The sequence below is a fragment of the Neovison vison genome, chromosome 3 (assembly GCF_020171115.1).
Source record: "Neovison vison isolate M4711 chromosome 3, ASM_NN_V1, whole genome shotgun sequence".
NCBI classification, from domain to species: Eukaryota; Metazoa; Chordata; class Mammalia; order Carnivora; family Mustelidae; genus Neogale; species Neogale vison.
Window position 1 is genome coordinate 137000838 of NC_058093.1, and position 19152 is coordinate 137019989.

The 19152-nt window shown below is 50.1% G+C and overlaps 1 protein-coding gene across 1 annotated transcript in view; it reads right to left on the minus strand.

Annotated features, from left to right (window-relative positions):
• Positions 1 to 8227: 8227 nt before the first annotated feature.
• The window catches only part of PHLPP1 (PH domain and leucine rich repeat protein phosphatase 1), a 208939-nt gene continuing 198014 nt past the window's right edge, over positions 8228 to 19152 (minus strand). Inside the window, exons 15-17 of the mRNA XM_044242857.1 lie at positions 13681 to 13875; positions 11348 to 11576; positions 8228 to 10351 (exon numbers count right to left, since the gene is read on the minus strand). Coding sequence (XP_044098792.1) covers positions 9212 to 10351; positions 11348 to 11576; positions 13681 to 13875 — 1564 coding nt within the window. The 3' untranslated portion in view covers positions 8228 to 9211. The remainder of the gene's footprint in view (positions 10352 to 11347; positions 11577 to 13680; positions 13876 to 19152) is intronic.

The window sequence follows — 19152 nt, forward strand, 5'->3', positions numbered from 1 at the left end:
TCTTTACATACTTTGGATACTAATCCTTTATCAGATGTGTCATTTACAAATCTCTTTTCCCATTCAGGAGGTTGTCTTTTAGTTTTGTCTATTGTTTCCTTTGCTGTGCAGAAGCTTTTTACTGTGATGTAGTCCCAATAGTTTATTTTTGCTTTTATTTCATTTGCCTCAGGAGACCTATCTAGAAAATTTTGCTATGCCAATGTCGCTCAGTGTTCTCTTCAATTTTTATGGATTTTGGAAGATCTCACATTTAGGTCTTTAACCCACTTTGAGTTTATTTTTATGTATGGTGAGAGAAAGAGGTCTGGCTTCATTCTTTTCATGTGGTCCCCCAACCCAACAAATGGCTTCCTTAACACCATTTGTTAGAGATGGCCTTTTTCCCCATCATTCCTCCTTTGTCAAATATTAGTTGACTGTATAATGGTGGATTTATTTCTGGGTTCCCTATTCTGTTCTATTGATCTATGTGTTTATTTTTATGTTAGTATCACACTCTTTTAATTACTACCTCTTTGTAGTATAACTTTAAATCTCAAATTGTGATACTTGGCAGTTTTGTTTTTCTTTTTCAAGGTTGCTTTGGCTATTCGTGATCCTTTTTGGTTCCATACATATTTTAAGATTGTTTTTGTAGTTCTGTGAAAAATGTTGTTGGTATTTTGATAGGGATTGCATTCAATATATAAACTGCTTTGGCTAGTATAAACACTTTAACAGTATTTGTTCTTTCAATCCATGACTGTGGAATATCTTTCCATTCGTGTTGTTTTGAATTTTTCATCAGGGTCTTGTAGTTTTCAGAATAATAATTGCTTCTTGGCCTTTTGGCTAAGATCAAGTGTATAGTTTTCAGAATACAAGTCTTTTGCTTCTTTGGTTAAGTTTATTTCTAACATATTTTATTGTTTTGGTGCAGTTATAAATGGGATTGTTTCCTTAATTTCACTTTCTGCTGCTTCATTATTAATCTATATGAATGCAATTGATTTCTGTAGATTGATTTTGTATCCTGTAATTTTACTTAATTCACTTATCAGTTTCAGTAGTTTTCTGATGGAGTATTTAGGGTTTTCTATATACAGTATCATGTCCTCTGCAAATAGTTTTCCTTTTTCCCGATTTGGATGCCTTTTATTTCTTTTCCTTGTCTGATTGCTATGGCTAGGACTTCTAGTGCTATTTGAATAAAAGGGCAGGAGTGGGCATTCTTGTTTTGTTTCTGATCTTAGAGGAAAAGCTCTGTTTTTCTTAAGAGTATATTAGCTGTGGGTTTGTCACATTTGTCCTTTGTTGAGAGTTTTTATTATGAATGGATTGAATTTTGTCAAACACTTTCTCAGCCTCTATTGAAATGGTCACATAATTTTATTCAGTTTGTTAATATGGTGTATCATGTTGATTTTTGTGGATATTAAACCATTCTTGCCTCCTCAAAATAAATCCCACTGACTGTGGTAAGTGATCTTTATAATGTATTGGTGAATGTGGTTTGCTAATATTTTGTTGAGGACTTTTATTTTTATTTATTTGACCAAGAGAGATCACAAGTAGGCAGAGAGGCAGGCAGAGAGAGAGGGGGAAGCAGGCTCCCTACTGAGCAGAGAGCCCAAAGTGGGACTCAATCCCAGGACCCTGAGATCATGACCTGAGCTGAAGGCAGAGGCTTTAACCTACTGAGCCACCCAGGAGCCCCTGTTGGGGACTTTTGAATTGATGTTCATCAGGGATATTGGCCTGTTTCTTTTCTTTCTTTTTTTTTTTTTTTCTTTCCTTTTTTTTGTAGTGTCTTTGGTTTTGGTATGGGGGTAATGCTGGCCTTGTAGAATGTATTTGGAAGCTTTCTTTCCTCTTCTAATTTTTGGCATAGTTTGAGAAAAATAGGTATTAACTCTTCTTTAAAGGTCTGGTAGAATTGACCTGTGAATACTCTTTCATTTATTGAGATTTGTTTGATTACCAATTTAATTTCATAATATAATTGTTCTGTTCAGCTTTTCCATTTTCCCTGATTCTGTTTTGGAAGATTTTATGTTTCTAGGAATGTGTCCGTTTCTTCTAGGTCATCCAATAATGTTGATATGTATTTTTTTGTAGTTCTTTGCATTTCTTTATATTTCTGCGGTATTGGTTGTTACTTCTCTTTCATTTCTGATTTTGTGTCTTTTTTTTTTTTTTTTTGGTGAATCTGGCTATCAATTTTATATTTCCAAAGAGCCAGCTCTTGGTTCTGTTGATCTTTTCTCTTGGTGGATTTTTCTTTTTTTGTCTCTTTCATTCAATTTCTGCTCTGACCTTTATTTTCTTCCTTCTAACTTTGGGCTTTGTTCTTTTTCTAGATGTAAGGTTAGAGATTTTTCTTTTCTTCTTCAGGTACACCTGTATTGGCATAAATTTCCCTCTTAGAACTGCTTTTGCTGCATCCCAAAGATTTCGAGTTGTGTTTTCATTTTCATTTATCTCCATGTGTTTTTTAATTTCCTGTTTGGTTTCTTCATTGACCCTTTGGTTGGTTAGCACCACATATCCATGGTTTTCCAGTTTTTTTCTTATAATTGATTTCTACCTTCATTCAAGGTGTTCAGAAAAGATGCTTAATATGAGTTAAATCTTCCTAAACTTATTGAGCCTTGCTTTGTGGTCACACATGTGCACTATCCTGGAGGCCGTTGCATGTGCCCTTGAACAGGGTGCGTGTTCTGTTGTTTTGGATAGGATATTTTATACATCTGTCGCATCCACCGAATTTACGGTGCCTTCCAGGACTCAGATTCCTTACTGACTTCCTGCCTCAATGATCTATGATCGATGTCATGGGACGTTAAAGTCCTTTACTATTATCATATTACAGTCCATTTCTCCCTTTTGATCTGTGAACATTTTCTTTCAGTGTTCCAAAGCTGGGTGCATAGATGCTTGTTATTATAGGCGCTCGTTGAATTGATCCTTTTGTTTTGTAATGTCCTACTTTGTCTCTTGTTAGCGTCTTGTTTTGAACTCTTTGTCAAATATGTTGCTACCCCCCCCATTTGCATGGAATATCTTTTTCCCTCTTTACTTTAGTCTGTATGTGTCTTTAGATCTGAAGTGAGTCTCTACTAAGTAGCCTATAGATGCATCTTCCTTTTTTTACCCATTCAGACACTATGTCCTTTACTGGGATCTTAGACCATTTACATCCTAATTATTGGTAAGCATGTACATGTTGCCATTTTAATTTTCTCTGGTTGTTTTTCCAGTTCTTCTCTGTTCCTTTCTTCTTTTACTCTTTCCTTGTGATTGTCTTTAGTGTTATTGTTGGCTTTCTTTCCTATAATTTGTGTGTATCTTTTACAGGTTTTCAGTTTGTGTTTGCCATGAAATTCACATCTAACAACCTAACACAGGTGCTCTGCTTTGCAGATATGGGGGAAAGGGGTGCACAGCGGAAGAGGAAAGCCTCCTTCCCAGCAGTGATACCAAACACTTCTCAGCTGTCAGTATCAAGACTAGTTTTTTAAAAAAGGTTTTATTTATTTATTTGACAGAGATCACAAGTAGGCAGAGAGGCCGGCAGAGAGAGAGGAAGGGAAGCAGGCTCCCACTGCATTCTCCTCAGTGTCTCTGAAGCAGATCGCCACATTTTCTAAAACTCTCTGAAGAATTTTCTCAAATGAACTTTTGAATTGTTCCATATCAGAATGGTCAAGGTCTCTACCTGGTCCTTTACTCCTCTGAAAGACATTCCAAATGTCCCGGGGCTGACGCAGCTGGGTATAAAGGAAGTCTGACAGGGCCCGGAGACTGGCCCGCTTCTCCTCACAGAGCAGAACCAAGTCCTGAACGGGAGAGTCCTTTCTCTGCCAGAAGCTGATGGTCTGCGGTTGATTTTTCAAACAAACAAAAAATCCCAGGCTTAGAGGATTGTCGACATTTCTGCCATTGGGATTGTGTGTTGGTTTCTATGAACTGCGTGGAACAGCGACTTAATCTTGAGGGACTGACCTCGTGCGGGTGGCCCCGTGTGGACCGTGTGTGCGCAGGGGCCGGGGGCCTTGGAGCTGTTCCTGGGCGAGCCTGGTGGCACGGCTGGAACCGAGGCGGGCGTGGGCAGGGGCTGGGGCTGGGGAGGTGCAGGTCTTTCCACACCGAGGGCGCCCTGGCTGGAGGCTGCCGGTGACTCAGCCGCGATCCTTGTGCGGGCCCCAGGGCTCTGCAGGCAGGGGGTGGGGTGGCTGGACATGGGCCAGGCATGAGCTGGGGAAGTCTGTGGACCCTCGATGCAGGGCTGCCCTGGCAGGTGTCTGGAGGGGGTGGAGGGAAAGGGGCCAGCGGTTCCAAGGGCTCTGAGCAAAGGGTGTCTGCAGTGCAGCGGAACAGAGCCGGGCATCAGCCAGAGGGTCCGGGGACAGTCTTCAGTTGAGTGGCAGGGCCACAGTGTCCCAGTGTGCTCTGCACCCGTGTCAGCTCGGTGGGCTGGTTGGAGCAGTCGTGTGCTGAGTGGGGTGTCCCAATGTGTGCCGTCTGGGCCCTCTTTGTGGGACAGCTGGGGCCGGTGGAGACCAGGAACCTGTGGTTCACAGAGGCGACGGGCCAGCGAGGGGCTCTAGGTAACCAGATGCAAGGGGACCAGGAACCGGGGCCTTTGACGGTCCCTCCGACCTGGCTGCTGCTCGCCGGGCTGCTGGGTCTGGTTCTTCTCTTAATTTGCACTGCCCTTCGGCACTGGGGCTTCTCGTCTGTGCTCACGGTCCCCGGGGCATGTACCCCCTGCACTCCCAGCGGTGGCTGGGGTTGCCTTCGTTCTGTGTTTGTCTCTCCGGCTCTTCCTTCTGCGCTCTCTCTCTCTCTCTCTCTCTCTCTCTCGCTCTGTCTTGCGCACAGATGCTGCTCCGTCAGCCTCAGCCCTTCTTCGGGAGACACTGCTCCGTCCAAGCTGGAGCCTGGGGGCGTCTGCGCCGGAGGGGAGTTCGGGGCCTTCCTCTGTCGCCAGGTTGGACTGGAGATCTCGAGGAGCTATTTTTAACCTACTGAAATGTTCCAGCACAAGGGATATTCAAGTAACTCTTAAAACGTGTTCTAGGCCAAAGAGCAGAGTTTACTTTGTGAGCAGGGTTCACGGGGGGCCGGCGGCACGATTTCTAGGGAAGGGGCGACTGATCCACGGACCTTCAAGCGTTCATGGTGGAGTCGTTTTCCCAAAGACCCGGAAAAGCAAATGACCTAGAAAGGAGTTCTTGGCGTCAGCATCTGGGGGTGCGGCATTTGGGACAAGGATTTTGCTGTCGTTTTAGCTTTTCTCGATAGATGAGATGAGTATTTAGAGCGAAGTACGGTTTTGGGAGTAAGACCCAAGGGATAGCGATGACTGGAAAGTCATTGCAATTTCAGTTTAAGGCCAGTTTTATTTCTCTCTCTGTAGAAATGACCGTGGGAGTGGCCTGTGTGAATTCGCTTGTCATTTCGTTCTGGCTGGGGCTGGGCTGGGGCTGGGGCTGAGCTGGGGGATGGGGCTGGGGTGGGGTGGGGTTGGGGCGCAGCCTCTAGAGGCCTCTTTCACCTCTGCACCATCACGAACAGGTTGGTGACAGGCGAACGACAGAAATTGTTTGCGTAGATTAATTTGCAGAAAATTTATGTTGGAGGATGAACAAAGAGAAAGGAAACTCCGTGGTCACAAAAGAGAAGAGGCTATTTTCTCTACCATTACCTCATCCCTGCCACCTGTGACCACCCAACAGCTGCTCCTCGGAGAGTTCTTAATTTAAAAAGGGACTTTCGCTGTGTTCCCAATTCTCTCCTGCCTTGAAGGTGGTTAGTTCTCTTACAACCATGGCGGTACTTCCACTTACATAAGGTTTTCCTCTCTGCAAACTGCTCTACATAGGTGACCTGGATCCACCCCTGGGGAGGCAGGTAGCGCAGACCACCCCCGCCCCCAGCACACACACTTAACAGGTTCTCTCCGGCTGCGGTGCGGGCAAGTCACGGCGTCTTCCGGGGCGGGCTCACGTGGGCGTGAACACCAGTGGGAATCGGTCTCTCTCCCCCCACTCGGCGCTGCCAGCAGCGAGCGGATTCTCCGATGCTATCCTTTAAGATCGGACCCCTATTACGGATTTTTCTCTCTTTCATCCTGGGGGATGGGGAATCGATGCTGGAGCCTGACGTCCTCACTCCCAGGTTAACGCTGGGGTTCTGGCTATGCTGGTGCAGCCTCGTGATTTCAAGCAGCTTCCCCGCCTGTTTAATGGTGCTTGGGGCTGCTCTCCGCCAGGAGGGTAGGAAAAGGACACGCAACTTTGGGTCTTCAAGAGGAGAAAGGGAAAGAACAGGGTCTGATGTCACCAGCAGGTGGCGCTGCGATAAAAGCAACCGGACACCCCGGGCGGGCCAGGTTGGGCTTCCGGCTGGAGAGCAGCCCCAGGGCCCCTTCAAGGCCGGGCTTCCGTATCCCCCGGGCACAGGCCAATAGGCCTGCTTCATCCCACACCAAACCACTTCCAATCTCCTCCAACGGGACCCTCTGCGTCTTCACAAGGCGGCAAGCTTGCTAGGCTTCGGCTCCAACCTCTTCGTCTCCCTGTCTCTGACCCTCTCCCAATCCCGCGGCCTTCCTGGAGGAAGCAGGGACTGTGGCCGGGGAGGACGCCCCCCTCTCTCATACTCACCCCGAGATCTCTCAGCACTTCAGTGTTACAAGCCGCTCCGCCTGTACTATTAGATGCCGCCCTAACCAGACGTGAACAGAAAACTCAGAAAATTCACCTGGGAACTCCCACGCAGGCCCAAGGCTCCGGCTCTGGCTTCCTACCATGCGCTCATCTGCCATGACCTTTTCATCCACATGCTGGTCTAGCCTGGGCTCCTAAAGGACAAAAACCTCGTCCTTCGTCTCTGCAGTAGCTTCCGTGTGGCTCAGTATGACTCATAAATGGAGCAGCAGGACCGAACTGGGCTCAGGAAACCCCTGGCTGCAAGCCTGTCCCCCTTCTCCCACATCCGCCCCGGAAGCTCAGGCAGGACTAAGACTGTCCACGGACTGGGTGATCCCAGGGGCTGCCCGTGGCACTGGCAGTTGCTCCGGGACCGTCACATCTTCAGATCGTCGCAGCCTCCGTTGCCCACACTCCGGCAGCAAGTGCCGCTCCCGGGGAGTGAGCGGCCGCGCTCGTCGGGGTCTGCCTGGCTGCAGCCCGGCCACGGGGTGGATTAAGAACTCCGAAGTCCAAGAACTAGCCCACGTCTTCTGTAGCGAATAAGGCACTCCTGTGCAGCCCCAGAGCTTCCCACGTGTGCTCCGGTCCACCTGGAGCAGGACAAAGACGAGGGCAGGGCGCGGATGGCCGGCGCTGGGCGTGCGAGCCTCAGCTGGTTTTGCTTCCCGTCCGCAGCAGAGCGCGCTGCCTAGACGGGGGCCGCCTTGTCCCTTGGTGCCTGCGCCCCTTACTGGGCCGAGTTCACCCCTCCGTGGTCTTCGGGAATTTCACAGTGCGTGTGTACAGGTAACCGGACCCGGAAGAAAGCGCGGCCATTACCAAGACAAGGCTGGTCCGCTGCTCTGGCCCCCCGCGGAAGAACGGGCAGCCCGTCACCGAGTCTATAGTTTACGAATACTATTGCCTGTCCTGGCACTGAGCTAGCTAGGGACCCCTGCAGGGCCGGCCTGGAAAGGAAGACACGTCTGCCTGGGAAGCTGGTCCATGTGAGCTGGAGAGGCCCGACAGCATCTAGAACATGTGGTTCATGAGGTACAAGGTTGGGGTGAAGGGGGGCGCTAGTGTCTGCAAACGAGGCCAGAAGTCGGCTGGCAATACTGGACTTCCCGGTGGAGGAAATCTAGTGCTAGTGGTGGAGACGGGGGCAGCCGGTTCCTGACTTTCACTGTTCACATAAAGGTCTAGTAACTTGTTCATGTGGATCGAGGGGTCCCTGAGAGAATTGGAAAGAACTTGGCTTTGTGGGAGGAGTTTCCCGGGGAGTGCCTCTATATAACCTCTATCTGTCCCTGGTGATCATGACAAGAAATAGAAAGGCGGGAAGACCAGCCCTGCATGTTGCTGACCATAGGGTCCATTTCACTAACTCATTCAAGTCAGTTCACTTGTCGGGTGTTTTCCCTTCAAAAAAAAAATCAGGCAGAAATATCTGGTAGCCCCAAAGTTACATCCATTCATTCCAAACCCAAGCTGGGTGTGATCTTATAGACACACCTGGCTCCTGGGACAAAAGCAGATGGGTCTAATACTTGTAAATTTTATATTTATTATAACAAAAATTATGACATGTTCATTTGTGCATTCTGCTTTAATATAACTCTCGGTATGTCAGTGATCTAATTGAACGCTATACAATCATGCTGATTGTGACAGCAGTAAGGAACACGAAAAGTGTCTGCAAAAGTCAAGAGGCTGGGTGGGGGCAGAAGAGGAAGAAAGAGGGTCAGAAGCCCCTTGGGTGCAGGCTGGTTTCTAGCAGCCCAAGATCCACCTTATCTGGACAGAAGTGCTCTCTCCTGGGTCAGCCGCGCACTGAGTGAGTTCCAGGGGTGGAGGGGGGTGGGGTGGGGGGCTGTGGGGCAGGGTTGGGGGGAGGAACGTGGGTTGTGTAGGCTGTGTCCTTATGCCAAAACTACAAAACATCTGAAGCGTCACTATACAACACTGAGCTATTTACAATAGAAATTTCTCAATCAACTGTTCTCTCAGAGAAAATTAGTGAATCCCAGTGACTTAAGTCACCTGACAGAGTAAAGCAACTCCTAGGAGTTAGTCTCCATATTCTACAAATGTCTGTCATTTTCAAGACAAAAAAAAGAAAAAAAAAAAAAGCCTTTTCCCCCCAAAGAAATACAGAATTACAATATTATTAAAGTCATTTAGCACTGGCAACCGGCCCTGCCTTCCGAACAAAACAACAAAAAGCCGTTTTAAAAAATATTACATTATCATTAACCGTTTCTCTGTAATATATTAAACCTTTTGTTCTTTGTCTTTACACGTCTGAGATGTTAGGGGAGGAGGTTAACAAACTTAAATCCTGGGGTAGAGCATCACCGGAAGAAGAGTGGTAATTGTGAAAAAAATGGCCAACGGGAGGAGAAGGACGGGCGCGGGCGGGGGGACGTGGGGCGGGCGTGGAGTGAACCCCTGGTTTAACGTGAGCCTGCGAGACTCGTGCAACTCGGTCTTTCTCGGTTAGTTTATTTGTGAACCAGCGCTCGGGTGGGTCATAGCGGCGTGTCACAGTAGTCCGGCAGCGGGTCCCCGGGGCACGGCCGCGGCGGCGGCTGCAGGGGCGGCGGCGGCGGCTGCTGCTGCTTCATCATCTCCTTGACCTCCTCCTCCAGCTCCGGGGGGATGATGAACTGGTCCTCGGGGTCCGGCTGCGCCGGCGCCGCGAAGTAGCCCCCGGGCTTGCGGAGGGGCGCGTCCGCGGCCACCTCGATCACGTTGTGGCTCCGCTCCTGCGGCGCCACCGAGCCGTTGGCCCGGCGCCGCCCGATGGTCCCCGCGGCCGCGCCGTCCGGCCTCCGGGGCGGCCCCGGCTCGTCCTCGTTGGCACTGATGACGATGCCCTCGTCGCTGGCCTCGGCCGGCGGGTGCGGCGGCCGCCGCTTCTCCTTCTCCCGCGCGCGGCCGCAGTGGATGTCCACCTCGACCTCCACGCGGCTGCCGTTGCTGAAGACGCCCTCGATGGGCTCCTCGTCGTCGCTGTCCAGGCCGTTGTCGGAGAAGGCGCTGGAGAAGGTGGCGCTGGACAGCTGCCGCTGGAAGCAGTGCGCCAGGCCGCCGGGGTGCAGCAGGCAGCGGGGCTCGCCGGCGCCCGCGGGGCTGCTGTCGGGCGGCGCGCCGGGCGGGGGCTCGTCGGACGCGGTGGAGCCCACCTCGCTGCTCATCTCGGACGCCGACAGCTCGCTGCTCATCTCGGACGCCAGCCCGCTGCTGGACGACGGCACGCCCGGCGCGTCGGCCGGCCGCTCCCTGCCCGCCATGCCCGCGGGCGGCGGGAAGAGGCCGGGGCTGGGCGGCGGCCCGGCGCCGCCCGCGCCCAGCTCGCAGCAGCAGAAGCTGTCCTCGGGGACGCTGAGCTGCACCACCACGGCGCTCAGGCTGTCGTGGCAGCCGTAGCTCTGCGCCAGCGTGCACAGCTTCTTGGCGGCGGCCAGCGCGTCGGGCACGTGGCGCACGGCCGCCACCGCCTCCTCGGCGGACAGGCTGTCCCACAGGCCCTTGCTGCCCAGGATGAAGAACTCGTCCTGGGGCGTCAGGGGCACGGACTGCACGTGCGGGCGCGGCACGACGCTGGGGTGCAGGAAGGTGTAGCCCAGGATGCGCGTGGACTCCGTCACTCCGTTCACCTTGCCGTCCTGTGGGGGGAGGGGGGAGGGGGGTGGGTAAGGCAAGTGGGGCGCAGAGAACGCCCCCCCACCCCCGGCCCCTCCACCAGCCGGGCTGGTCTGGTCTCTCCCCGGACTGGCCAGCTCCTGCCGCGGGATATGGGGCTGCACGCGGTGCTGGGGGTCCTGGGGGCGCTGGGGGCCGTTTCGGGGGGATCGCTCGGCTCCTGCAACCCCCGCACCATCTCCCGGCACACAAGGTGGGCTCAGCACTTTGTGGGGAGCCAGGGACCAAGGCAGCTCCCCAGGGCCCGCAGTTGGGGACCAGGGCAGCTCCCCGAGGGCCCAGAGTTGAAGGGTCGCTGTGAACCCCGGCCTGGGGCTCCGCCCTGGCAGGTTTCCCAACAGAACCACTGTGAGCAGCTGCGGCCAAGCCACCCTTCGTGGTGGAGCCGTCCTGTGCGGTGCGTCGCGTGCGAGGAGCAGCTCCCCTGCCTCCCCCTGCCACCCGCCCAGAGCGCTCTCCACCGAGCCGCGAATGTCCGCGTGGGGGCTGGGGCTGCGCAGAACGCGAGTGGCACGGCGCTCCCTCACTCAGGCACAGGAGCGACACACCAGAAATCACAACTGGCCGCTAATGCACTTATCCGCAGGTCTCAGAAGACAGGACGGATCCGAGGTGTTGGGGAAAGGAGGCGCAAAGGCTTCCAAGGCCCAGCCTGCAAGCAGCAGAGTCAGGGTACCCTGATCCCAGCAGTGGATCTTGGGGCGCCCCCTCAAGTCCCGAACTGGAGCCTTCACAGAAGAGCTGGTGAGCCTCAGGTGAGCTAAGGCCAGGAGGCACTGGGCAGAGCCTCAGACCCCGGGAAGCCATGGAGAAGTCGCTCAGGATCCCTTCTGTGATGTCTTGGTCTCTCATTCAGAGCCTCTGCTTTGTGACCCTGCAGACTTGGGATGTTGCCGGCTTCTGCCGTGACCCTGGCCCCATCCTCCCTGCCACCCCGAGGAAAACCGCGCTCTCCTCACCTCCGTGATAATGGCCTTGTGCTGTTTAATTCTCTTCCGTTCTTCCTCACAGCTCATGACGTACGATCGGGACAGCGGCAACGGCTTCCCGTTCCGACAGAGAACCGTTTGGCACTTGCCCACATTCGCAGAGGTCAAGGTGAAGGACCCTCCTGGGTCCGTGGGATCATGCTTGATATGACAGAGGACAGCAGCGCCTCCAAGTTTCTGCCCCGCGGTTCCAAGTTTCCTGGAATCCAGAGAGCACAGGTAAAAACCCAGACACAACCTGTCAGGGTCAGTTTTGCTAACTCAGCAGGAGGAGAAACATAGCCCGGGTTCCACTCGGCCTCTCTCACCAAAGCAACTTGGAAGCGCGTGTGCGCGGCGTCTGCCCCCAACCCCAGCCCTCTTGTTGGCTCACAGCTCGGGGAGGGTCACTCCACCGCTGAAGGAGCCTTTGTCCGGCTGCATCCGGCCTCCTGCTCCCTCATCATGACGCTGCAGGGACGGCCGCGAAAGGGCTAGTTCTCTCCCCGTCCACCTCTTCCCATCCCCTCTGCCCCAGCGAGGGAACCGAGGGAGCCCTTCAACAGGCGTCACGACTCCACGCACAGACCCACGCCCCTCAGCGTGACCTGGACGCCCACCCTCTTGTCCTCTGTAAGGACACTGGCTGGTCTGAAGGAGCCTTTAATTTCGGGACCATCCATGTTCTTGCCTTGCCTTTCTCTACCAGTGTTACTTATTCCAGAATATTCACAGGAAGGACTGTCTAGTGACCAAAGTGCTGGAGATCCACCCCTTTTATCTGTGACCCTACTCTCCGCACGGAGCACACGCAGCACCCGCAAGTTCTGACGAAAGGAGCCCAGAATTCCCATCCCAAGCCTCCCAGTGCCCGGCCGATCCCGAGTGGTACCGAAGCCAGAAGGCGAAGACAGGCTCCTGTTTTCCAGGGCAGACCTGCGGGTCCTGTCAGCTCCTGTCGACGGTCAATGGTGGGCGGCAGCGGCACCAGCCATGGAAACCAGCGCTGCCCACTCGACTAAGTCAGGATGTCAGCCCCAAGCAGACACACAGTTCCCCGGGGGCGGAGGAAGATCACTCCCGATGCCACGTCCTCTTACCAGGGAAAAGGGGGGCCTCCAAATGGCGCCGGAGGTGAGTCGACAGTCCGGGTCTGTGGGCTCGGACCCGTGGCCTTCCCTGACCAGACGGGGCCGGAGGCCTGACCAGGGGGGCACTGCCTGCCCCCTTTCAAGGCACAGTGGCTCCTCTGAGCAAAGCCAGCAACTGGACGGTACGTGGGGACCACTACAGTTGGGGGATCAGAGTTGGAGGTTCTTAATTCTTGTTCAGTGCTCCAGTGTTGACAGACAGTGGACCTCTTCGGAGCGCGGTGTGACAGGGGTGCGTGTGCACGCTCGTGCGTAGGAGGATTTGTGTTTGCTTTGTTCCCCAGGACACAATGGTGGTAAGAACAGAGAAGCAGATCGATGTGGCCAGTTGTTGGGACGTCCTCTGCGGTCCTACTACCTGCACCGGGTCAAACTCTGGCTGCGTCATCTAACGAGACCCTTGTTTTCCTTCTCTGTACCTCAGTTGCTCATTGGTAAGGTATAGTCTACCCAGTGAGATAGTTAACGTTGCGGTACAGCACGTGGGGTATTTAAAACAATGACTGAGGCATGTTAAGGGATCACGGAATATTATCTGTTCTCAGTAGTTAATTGCTAATGGTCCGTGCCCACTGGAATCTGAAGGACAGGAGTGAGTCCAGAAGCAGCGCCTCTCCGGAGCGCTCTCTACCGAGCTCTTCAGGACTTCGGGTAACTTTAAAGGCTGCTGCCAACCAGCACTCTGAGCAGATGCTTTCTCTACCCTTGTTGCAAAGCTACTTGCTCTGGCGGATGACCGTGGGAGAGAAAGAGGAGCGCTCGGCTTTGCTCCCGCGACCTTTAGCACACGCCCCGTTTCCTGGGCCCATGGCAGTGTGTGCAGTACGGGGTGGACAGACAATTCCTTCACAACCTGCAAAGCCACTGAAGTGACTTGAGGAGGAGCAATTCTTTGAAGGAGGGAGTGCTTGTGGCATTCGTCCCTGAGAGTTACCAACACAGTTTCAGTTTCTACAGTGACCAAAAGCTCTACACTAAATTCCTGTCACTGACTCAGCCTCCTACAAGGTCGTCTGAGCAGCAGTATGTCTTGAGTGGACACGGTCCAGCCCTGATCCTTATGCAAAACCAGATCACCTGAATGCCTCCTGCATGCCCTCGGGGGACAAGCAGTGCTTTGAGACCACACTCGAGGAGAGCAGGAAAACCCAGCGGGGACAGGAAGGTTCTTACCTTTGCATGACAATGAACGTGTTCACCATGTACTCCTCCTCGTTTTTTGTCTTCTGCAGCTCTTCGGCCAGAATGTCACTCATGGTGCACTGGAGAAGGTAGGGCACCTCGACGTTCCGGTCTCCGTCAAACACCCCGTACAGGGCCTCCCGGTTGTCACAGAAGTTGTTCACTGACAGCGCCGCAACACACAACCTGCGGGGCGAGAGTGATGGGTGCTGAGTACCTGCGGGGTGGGAGTGATGGGTGCTGAGTACCTGCGGGGCGAGAGTGATGGGCGCTGAGTACCTGTGGGGCAAGAGTGATGGCCGCTGAGTACCTGCGGGGTGAGAGTGATGGGTGCTGAGTACCTGTGGGGCGGGAGTGATGGGTGCTGAGTCCGCCCTCCTCCCTTCCCCAGCCCAACACTGTGGCCGGTCTCGTTGCCTCCTTCCTGACCTCAGACAGGGAAGAGTAACTAAGGCAAACTGACCCCAGCTAACTGATTCCAGCTCATTTCCTAAAGCAAAGAAGAATGATGAACACTGACACCTCACATAGGCCGCCCTCCCCGCAGTCTTCGGATTTTTTTTTTTTTAAGGTTTTATTTATTTGACAGATCACAAGTGGGCAGAGAGGCAGGCGCAGAGAGAGGGAGGAAGCAGGCTCCCCGCCAAGCAGAGAGCCCGACGCCGGGCTCAATCCCAGGACCCTGGGACCATGACCTGAGCCGAAGGCAGAGGCTCTAACCCGCTGAGCCACCCAGGCGCCCCCTGATTTTATTTCTGAATGGCAGAGAAAGAAAAAGAAGAGGAGGTATGGGAAATAAAACAAGATTCTGTGTCCGTACGTCCACATGCATACGTAACACGTTTATTAAGGGACTTCCACACTGGGCAAAGCTGGAGTGCCAACCGGAACACTGGGCCCTTTTGTTATGTTTTTTTTTTTTTCCTCAAACAACTTAAAAAGCAGGGCAAAACAAACGAAAAACAAATCAACAAACCAAACCAGTGGAACAACGGGATTCAGACACCGACTGGTAAGAGGCTCGGGTCACAGAGCAAGCATGAAGCCGGCCCAGCTTACGGCCAGGAGGAAGTTTCTGGGCTTCAGCAGCAGGAGCCAAGGGAGCAGGCGGCCGCTGGCGCTGCAGGCCAGCGAGGGAGGTGGGCATGTGCTCCGGAGGCCGGCGGGGCCTCTGCACCCTGAGCCTCTCCACAGCGCCTTGTTTCCCAGTCACTTCACCGTGGCGCACAGACCGCCCCAGTGAAACCCCGCGGGCAAAGCGGAGCGGCAGACACCCGAGGCCAGGGCCCCCGGGAGCGCGGGGCAGCCTCAGGCAGACACGCCGGGAACTGGAGTCTTCAAGAGAGAAGAGAGAACAGGAAAAGCCTTTGAAGAATTTACTGGTTGAAAAGATTTCAAATGATGAAAACTATAAACCTGCAGATACAAGCAGCTCGGCAAATAGGAAGCAGAGAAAATGGAAAAACAACAACGGCGGTGATCAGGACCGAGGGCGGGGGAGCAGGCAGAGGACCGAGGACAAGGACAGGAAACAAGCAGAACACAGCAGGGCAGCGCCCGCGAGGTCCTGACAGTAAGAAACTGTCAACCTGCATTTCTAAATCAGTGAAAATTGCTTTCATTTCTGCCTACTTGTTCTCTCTCTATCAAATAAATAAGTAAAATCTTAAAAAAAAAATTGCTTTCAGAAGTTAAGGTGCAATAAAGACATTTTCAGATGCACAAAAACTGACCAAGACCAGCAGTGTAAGAAACACAAAAGGAGTACATGAAGCAGAAGAAAATACCAGATGGAAATGATAAGAAATGACAAAGAGATGAGTAAATATAAAACTCATTCGAAAAATCATTTTCAAGCAGTGATTCCCAATGGGGGCAATTTTACCCGCGGGACACGTTTCTGATTGTCACAGTTGGGAGGGACAGTGCGGCTGACACGTGGTGGGCAGAGGCCAAGGGGGGCTATTTGGCCTCCTCTAAAGCACAGGACAGTCCCTCCCTTCCTGCCTGCCTCTGGCTCAAAATGTCAATAGCACGGACACTGAGAAACACTGCTTTAGAAAATGACTATTAAAGTAAAAATGATAACCACGTATTTTGGGGTTTTTAACATAAGTAAAACATGACAACGGCACAAAGACCAGGAGATGGGAAACGGAGATACACATTGTAAGGTTCTTAGATGTAAAGTGATAGATTAACTTCTTATTTGAAGGTAAACTATAATTAAAGATATACTACAAATACTGAACAAAAGGCATAACTAATAATGAATAAAGGAGATAAAATGGAATCATAAATCCAAAAGAATGAAGAAAAAGAAAAGGAACAAAGAACAGATGAGACAAATAAAAAACAGCTGGCAGATTTAAACCTAATCAGCTCATTTCATTAAATCTACAAGTGCTCTAAATACCGCCCCAGAAGACAAAGTCAGACTGGATTGGAAAGAAAAAGAAAAAAAAAAAAAAGAAAAGAAAAAAAAAACCCCAAAACCCAAACCAAGATCTAACTATATGCTGCCTATAATAAACCTACTTTATATACAAAAAGATTAAAAGTAAAAGGATAAAAGATATACTAAACTAATCCAAAGAAAACTGGGGAAGATATATTAAGATTAAAGTATATTACAGAACAAAGAATATTACAGATATAGTCATTTGATAATGAAAGGGATCAGTTCATTCATCATAAAGCTACAACATCTTAAATGTTTATGCACTAAGACAACTTTGAAATTCATGAAGCAAAACTGATAAAACTAGGAGAAACAAACCCATAATTACAATCTCTCAGCCAATGACAGAACAAGTAGATAATCAGTTAGATACTCAAGACTTCAACATCATCAACCAACTTGATCTAATTGACATCCTACCCCAACAACAACAGAATACTCATTTTGTCCAAATGTAGAGAATACTTCCCCAGACAGACCATACTCTAGGTCATAAAAAGTCTCAATGAATTTGAAGGATTCAAGTCATTCAAAGTACATTCTCCATACTGGAGAAATTGCTTAGAAGGAAATTCATAGCTCTAAATGCTTTTATTAGAATATTAATGTTCTAAGCTCAAATCAATGACCTAAACTTACACTTAAGAAATTAGAAAAGAGCAAAACAAACTGAAAGCAAGCAGAAAGGAAATAATAAAAACAAACAGAAATCAATAAAATAGAAAGCAGAAATAAGTGGAAATCAACAAGACCAAAAGCTGGTTCTTTGAGAATATCAATAAAATTAATTAACCTCAAGCCAAACTGATCACTATAAAAAGACAAATTACCAGTCTCAGGAAGGAGAGCACAGATCCTACAGATTTTAAAAGATAATATTATGAACAAGTCCGTCAAACTTGAAAACTAGATGAGTGGGATAAATTCCTTAAAAGACCTAAATTACAAAGGTTCATTCTAGAAGAGATAGCTAATCCCATAGCAAAGAAATAGAATGTGTAGTTAGATACCAAAGAAAATTCCAGGCCCGGATGGCTTTTATTGGTAAATTCTACCAAACCTTTAAGAAAGAAGTATCAATTCTGTACAAACTTTTCAAGAAAACTAAAGAGGAAACACTCCTCAACCATGAGTCCAGCATTGCCCTGATACCAAAGCCAAAGACATCACAAGACAACTACAGGCTAATGCCCATCATGAACACAGACGGGAGCACCGAATTACCAGCAAATGGAATCCAGGAGCAAATGAAAAGAATAATACATCACGCATGACCAGGCAGAATTCATCCTGGGCACGCAAAGCTGATTCAACATTCAAAAACCCATGTAACTGACCATCATCACCGACTACGGAGGCAAACATATGGTCATCTCAACTGAAGGCAGAAAAAGTCTATGACAAAACATTTAGCAAAGCATGATTAGAAGCCAATTTTCTTAACCTGATAAAGGGTGTCTACAAAAATACCTTCAGTAATCATATTTGATATGAAAGAATCTGTTCTCACCAAAGCTATGTGGATGACGATAAATGCATGGGAAGACGGTCAGCATCATCGGCCAGGATGAAAAGCAAAATTAAGCCACACGGAGCTGTGACTATTAGAACGGCCAAAACCGCCACCGCCACCTTACAAGAGGAAGCACCGGTACGGATGTGCGGCTACAATTCTCACACGCTGTGGCTGGGAACGCAACACTGCAAAGGAATCTGACAGTCTTAAGGAACTAAATATATATAATCCTACTCCTAAGTATTTACCCAAGAGAAAACAGGTTTGCACAAAAACCTGTACACGACTCTTTAGAACATTTACAGCTGTATTTGCTAGAAACCTGGGACTCTACATTGATTTCAAATGGTGAACGGATGATGACAATATATTCATGCAACGGAGGAGTACTCAGCGGTAAAAGGGAACGAATTTGTGACATCACAGATGAACGTAAAATGTATTACACTAAGTGAAACAAGGTAGACTGAGGCAGCGTCTTCTATGTAATTTCATCTATGTGACGTTCAACAAAAACAGGTCAAGAGCCGCCAAGGTCTGGGGTCAGGAGGAGAACTGACAACACGGTCACGGGAGAATTCTGGGGGGTGGTGGAACTGCTCTAGAACTTGACTGCGGTGGTAGTTACACGTCACATCCTTTCATCAAAACCTGCAGGGCTGTGCTCTTAAAAGGGTGAATTTTATTGACTATTAATAACTTCTTATTCTGTATATATTAATAAGAACAGTAAAGCACCTATCTGCATCATGGCTAGATGGAGACAGGAACCTGAAAAAAATAACCTTAGCTCGCCCAGAGTTAGGGGATAAACAGTCCTAAGAACCATTACCCTTAACAGCTCACACTCACACGCCTGTTTACTAGACAGCCCGTGTTGTTCTAAGTACTTCATGTATATGTGACTTGGGATCCTTAAAACAACCCTATGACATGGACAGGCACTAGTTTTAGTGCCATTCTACAGTTGAGGAACTTTAGCCAAAGAGAGGTTGAGTAACTGCCCAAGGTCACAGAGCAAATACGTAGGAAGCTCAGATTCAAAGTCGGGCAGCCTGGCCCTTCCGTCAGTACTCTGAAATTCCTGCCTCCATTTATTAAGGAAAATAAGTCTTCCTAAGTTACATGGCTATTTGTAGCAAAGTAAAATTTAATAATCCTAATTCTATCTTCCTTCTGTAAGCTCCCCTTGCTAGTCAGAATGAGGCTATGCATTTAAAAAAAAATCTTTAAAAAAAACAGTAGTGATTCTTTTCTACTAAAACTTCCTGTTTTTTAGTCTGAGAAAGAATCTAAATTCTTCAGTTATAGCTCCCTGCCTCGATTTCCCCAAAGGATCTGAAATGATCGACTAGGGAGGCAACACCACCAGCCTTGGGGACAGGGAAAAGAACAGAGATGTGGGACCAGAAGGCAGGCACAGCCCCTCTCCTTCCTTCAAGATGGCAAGCCTCAAGCTTCTTGTCTACGCGACCACTTTATCGAC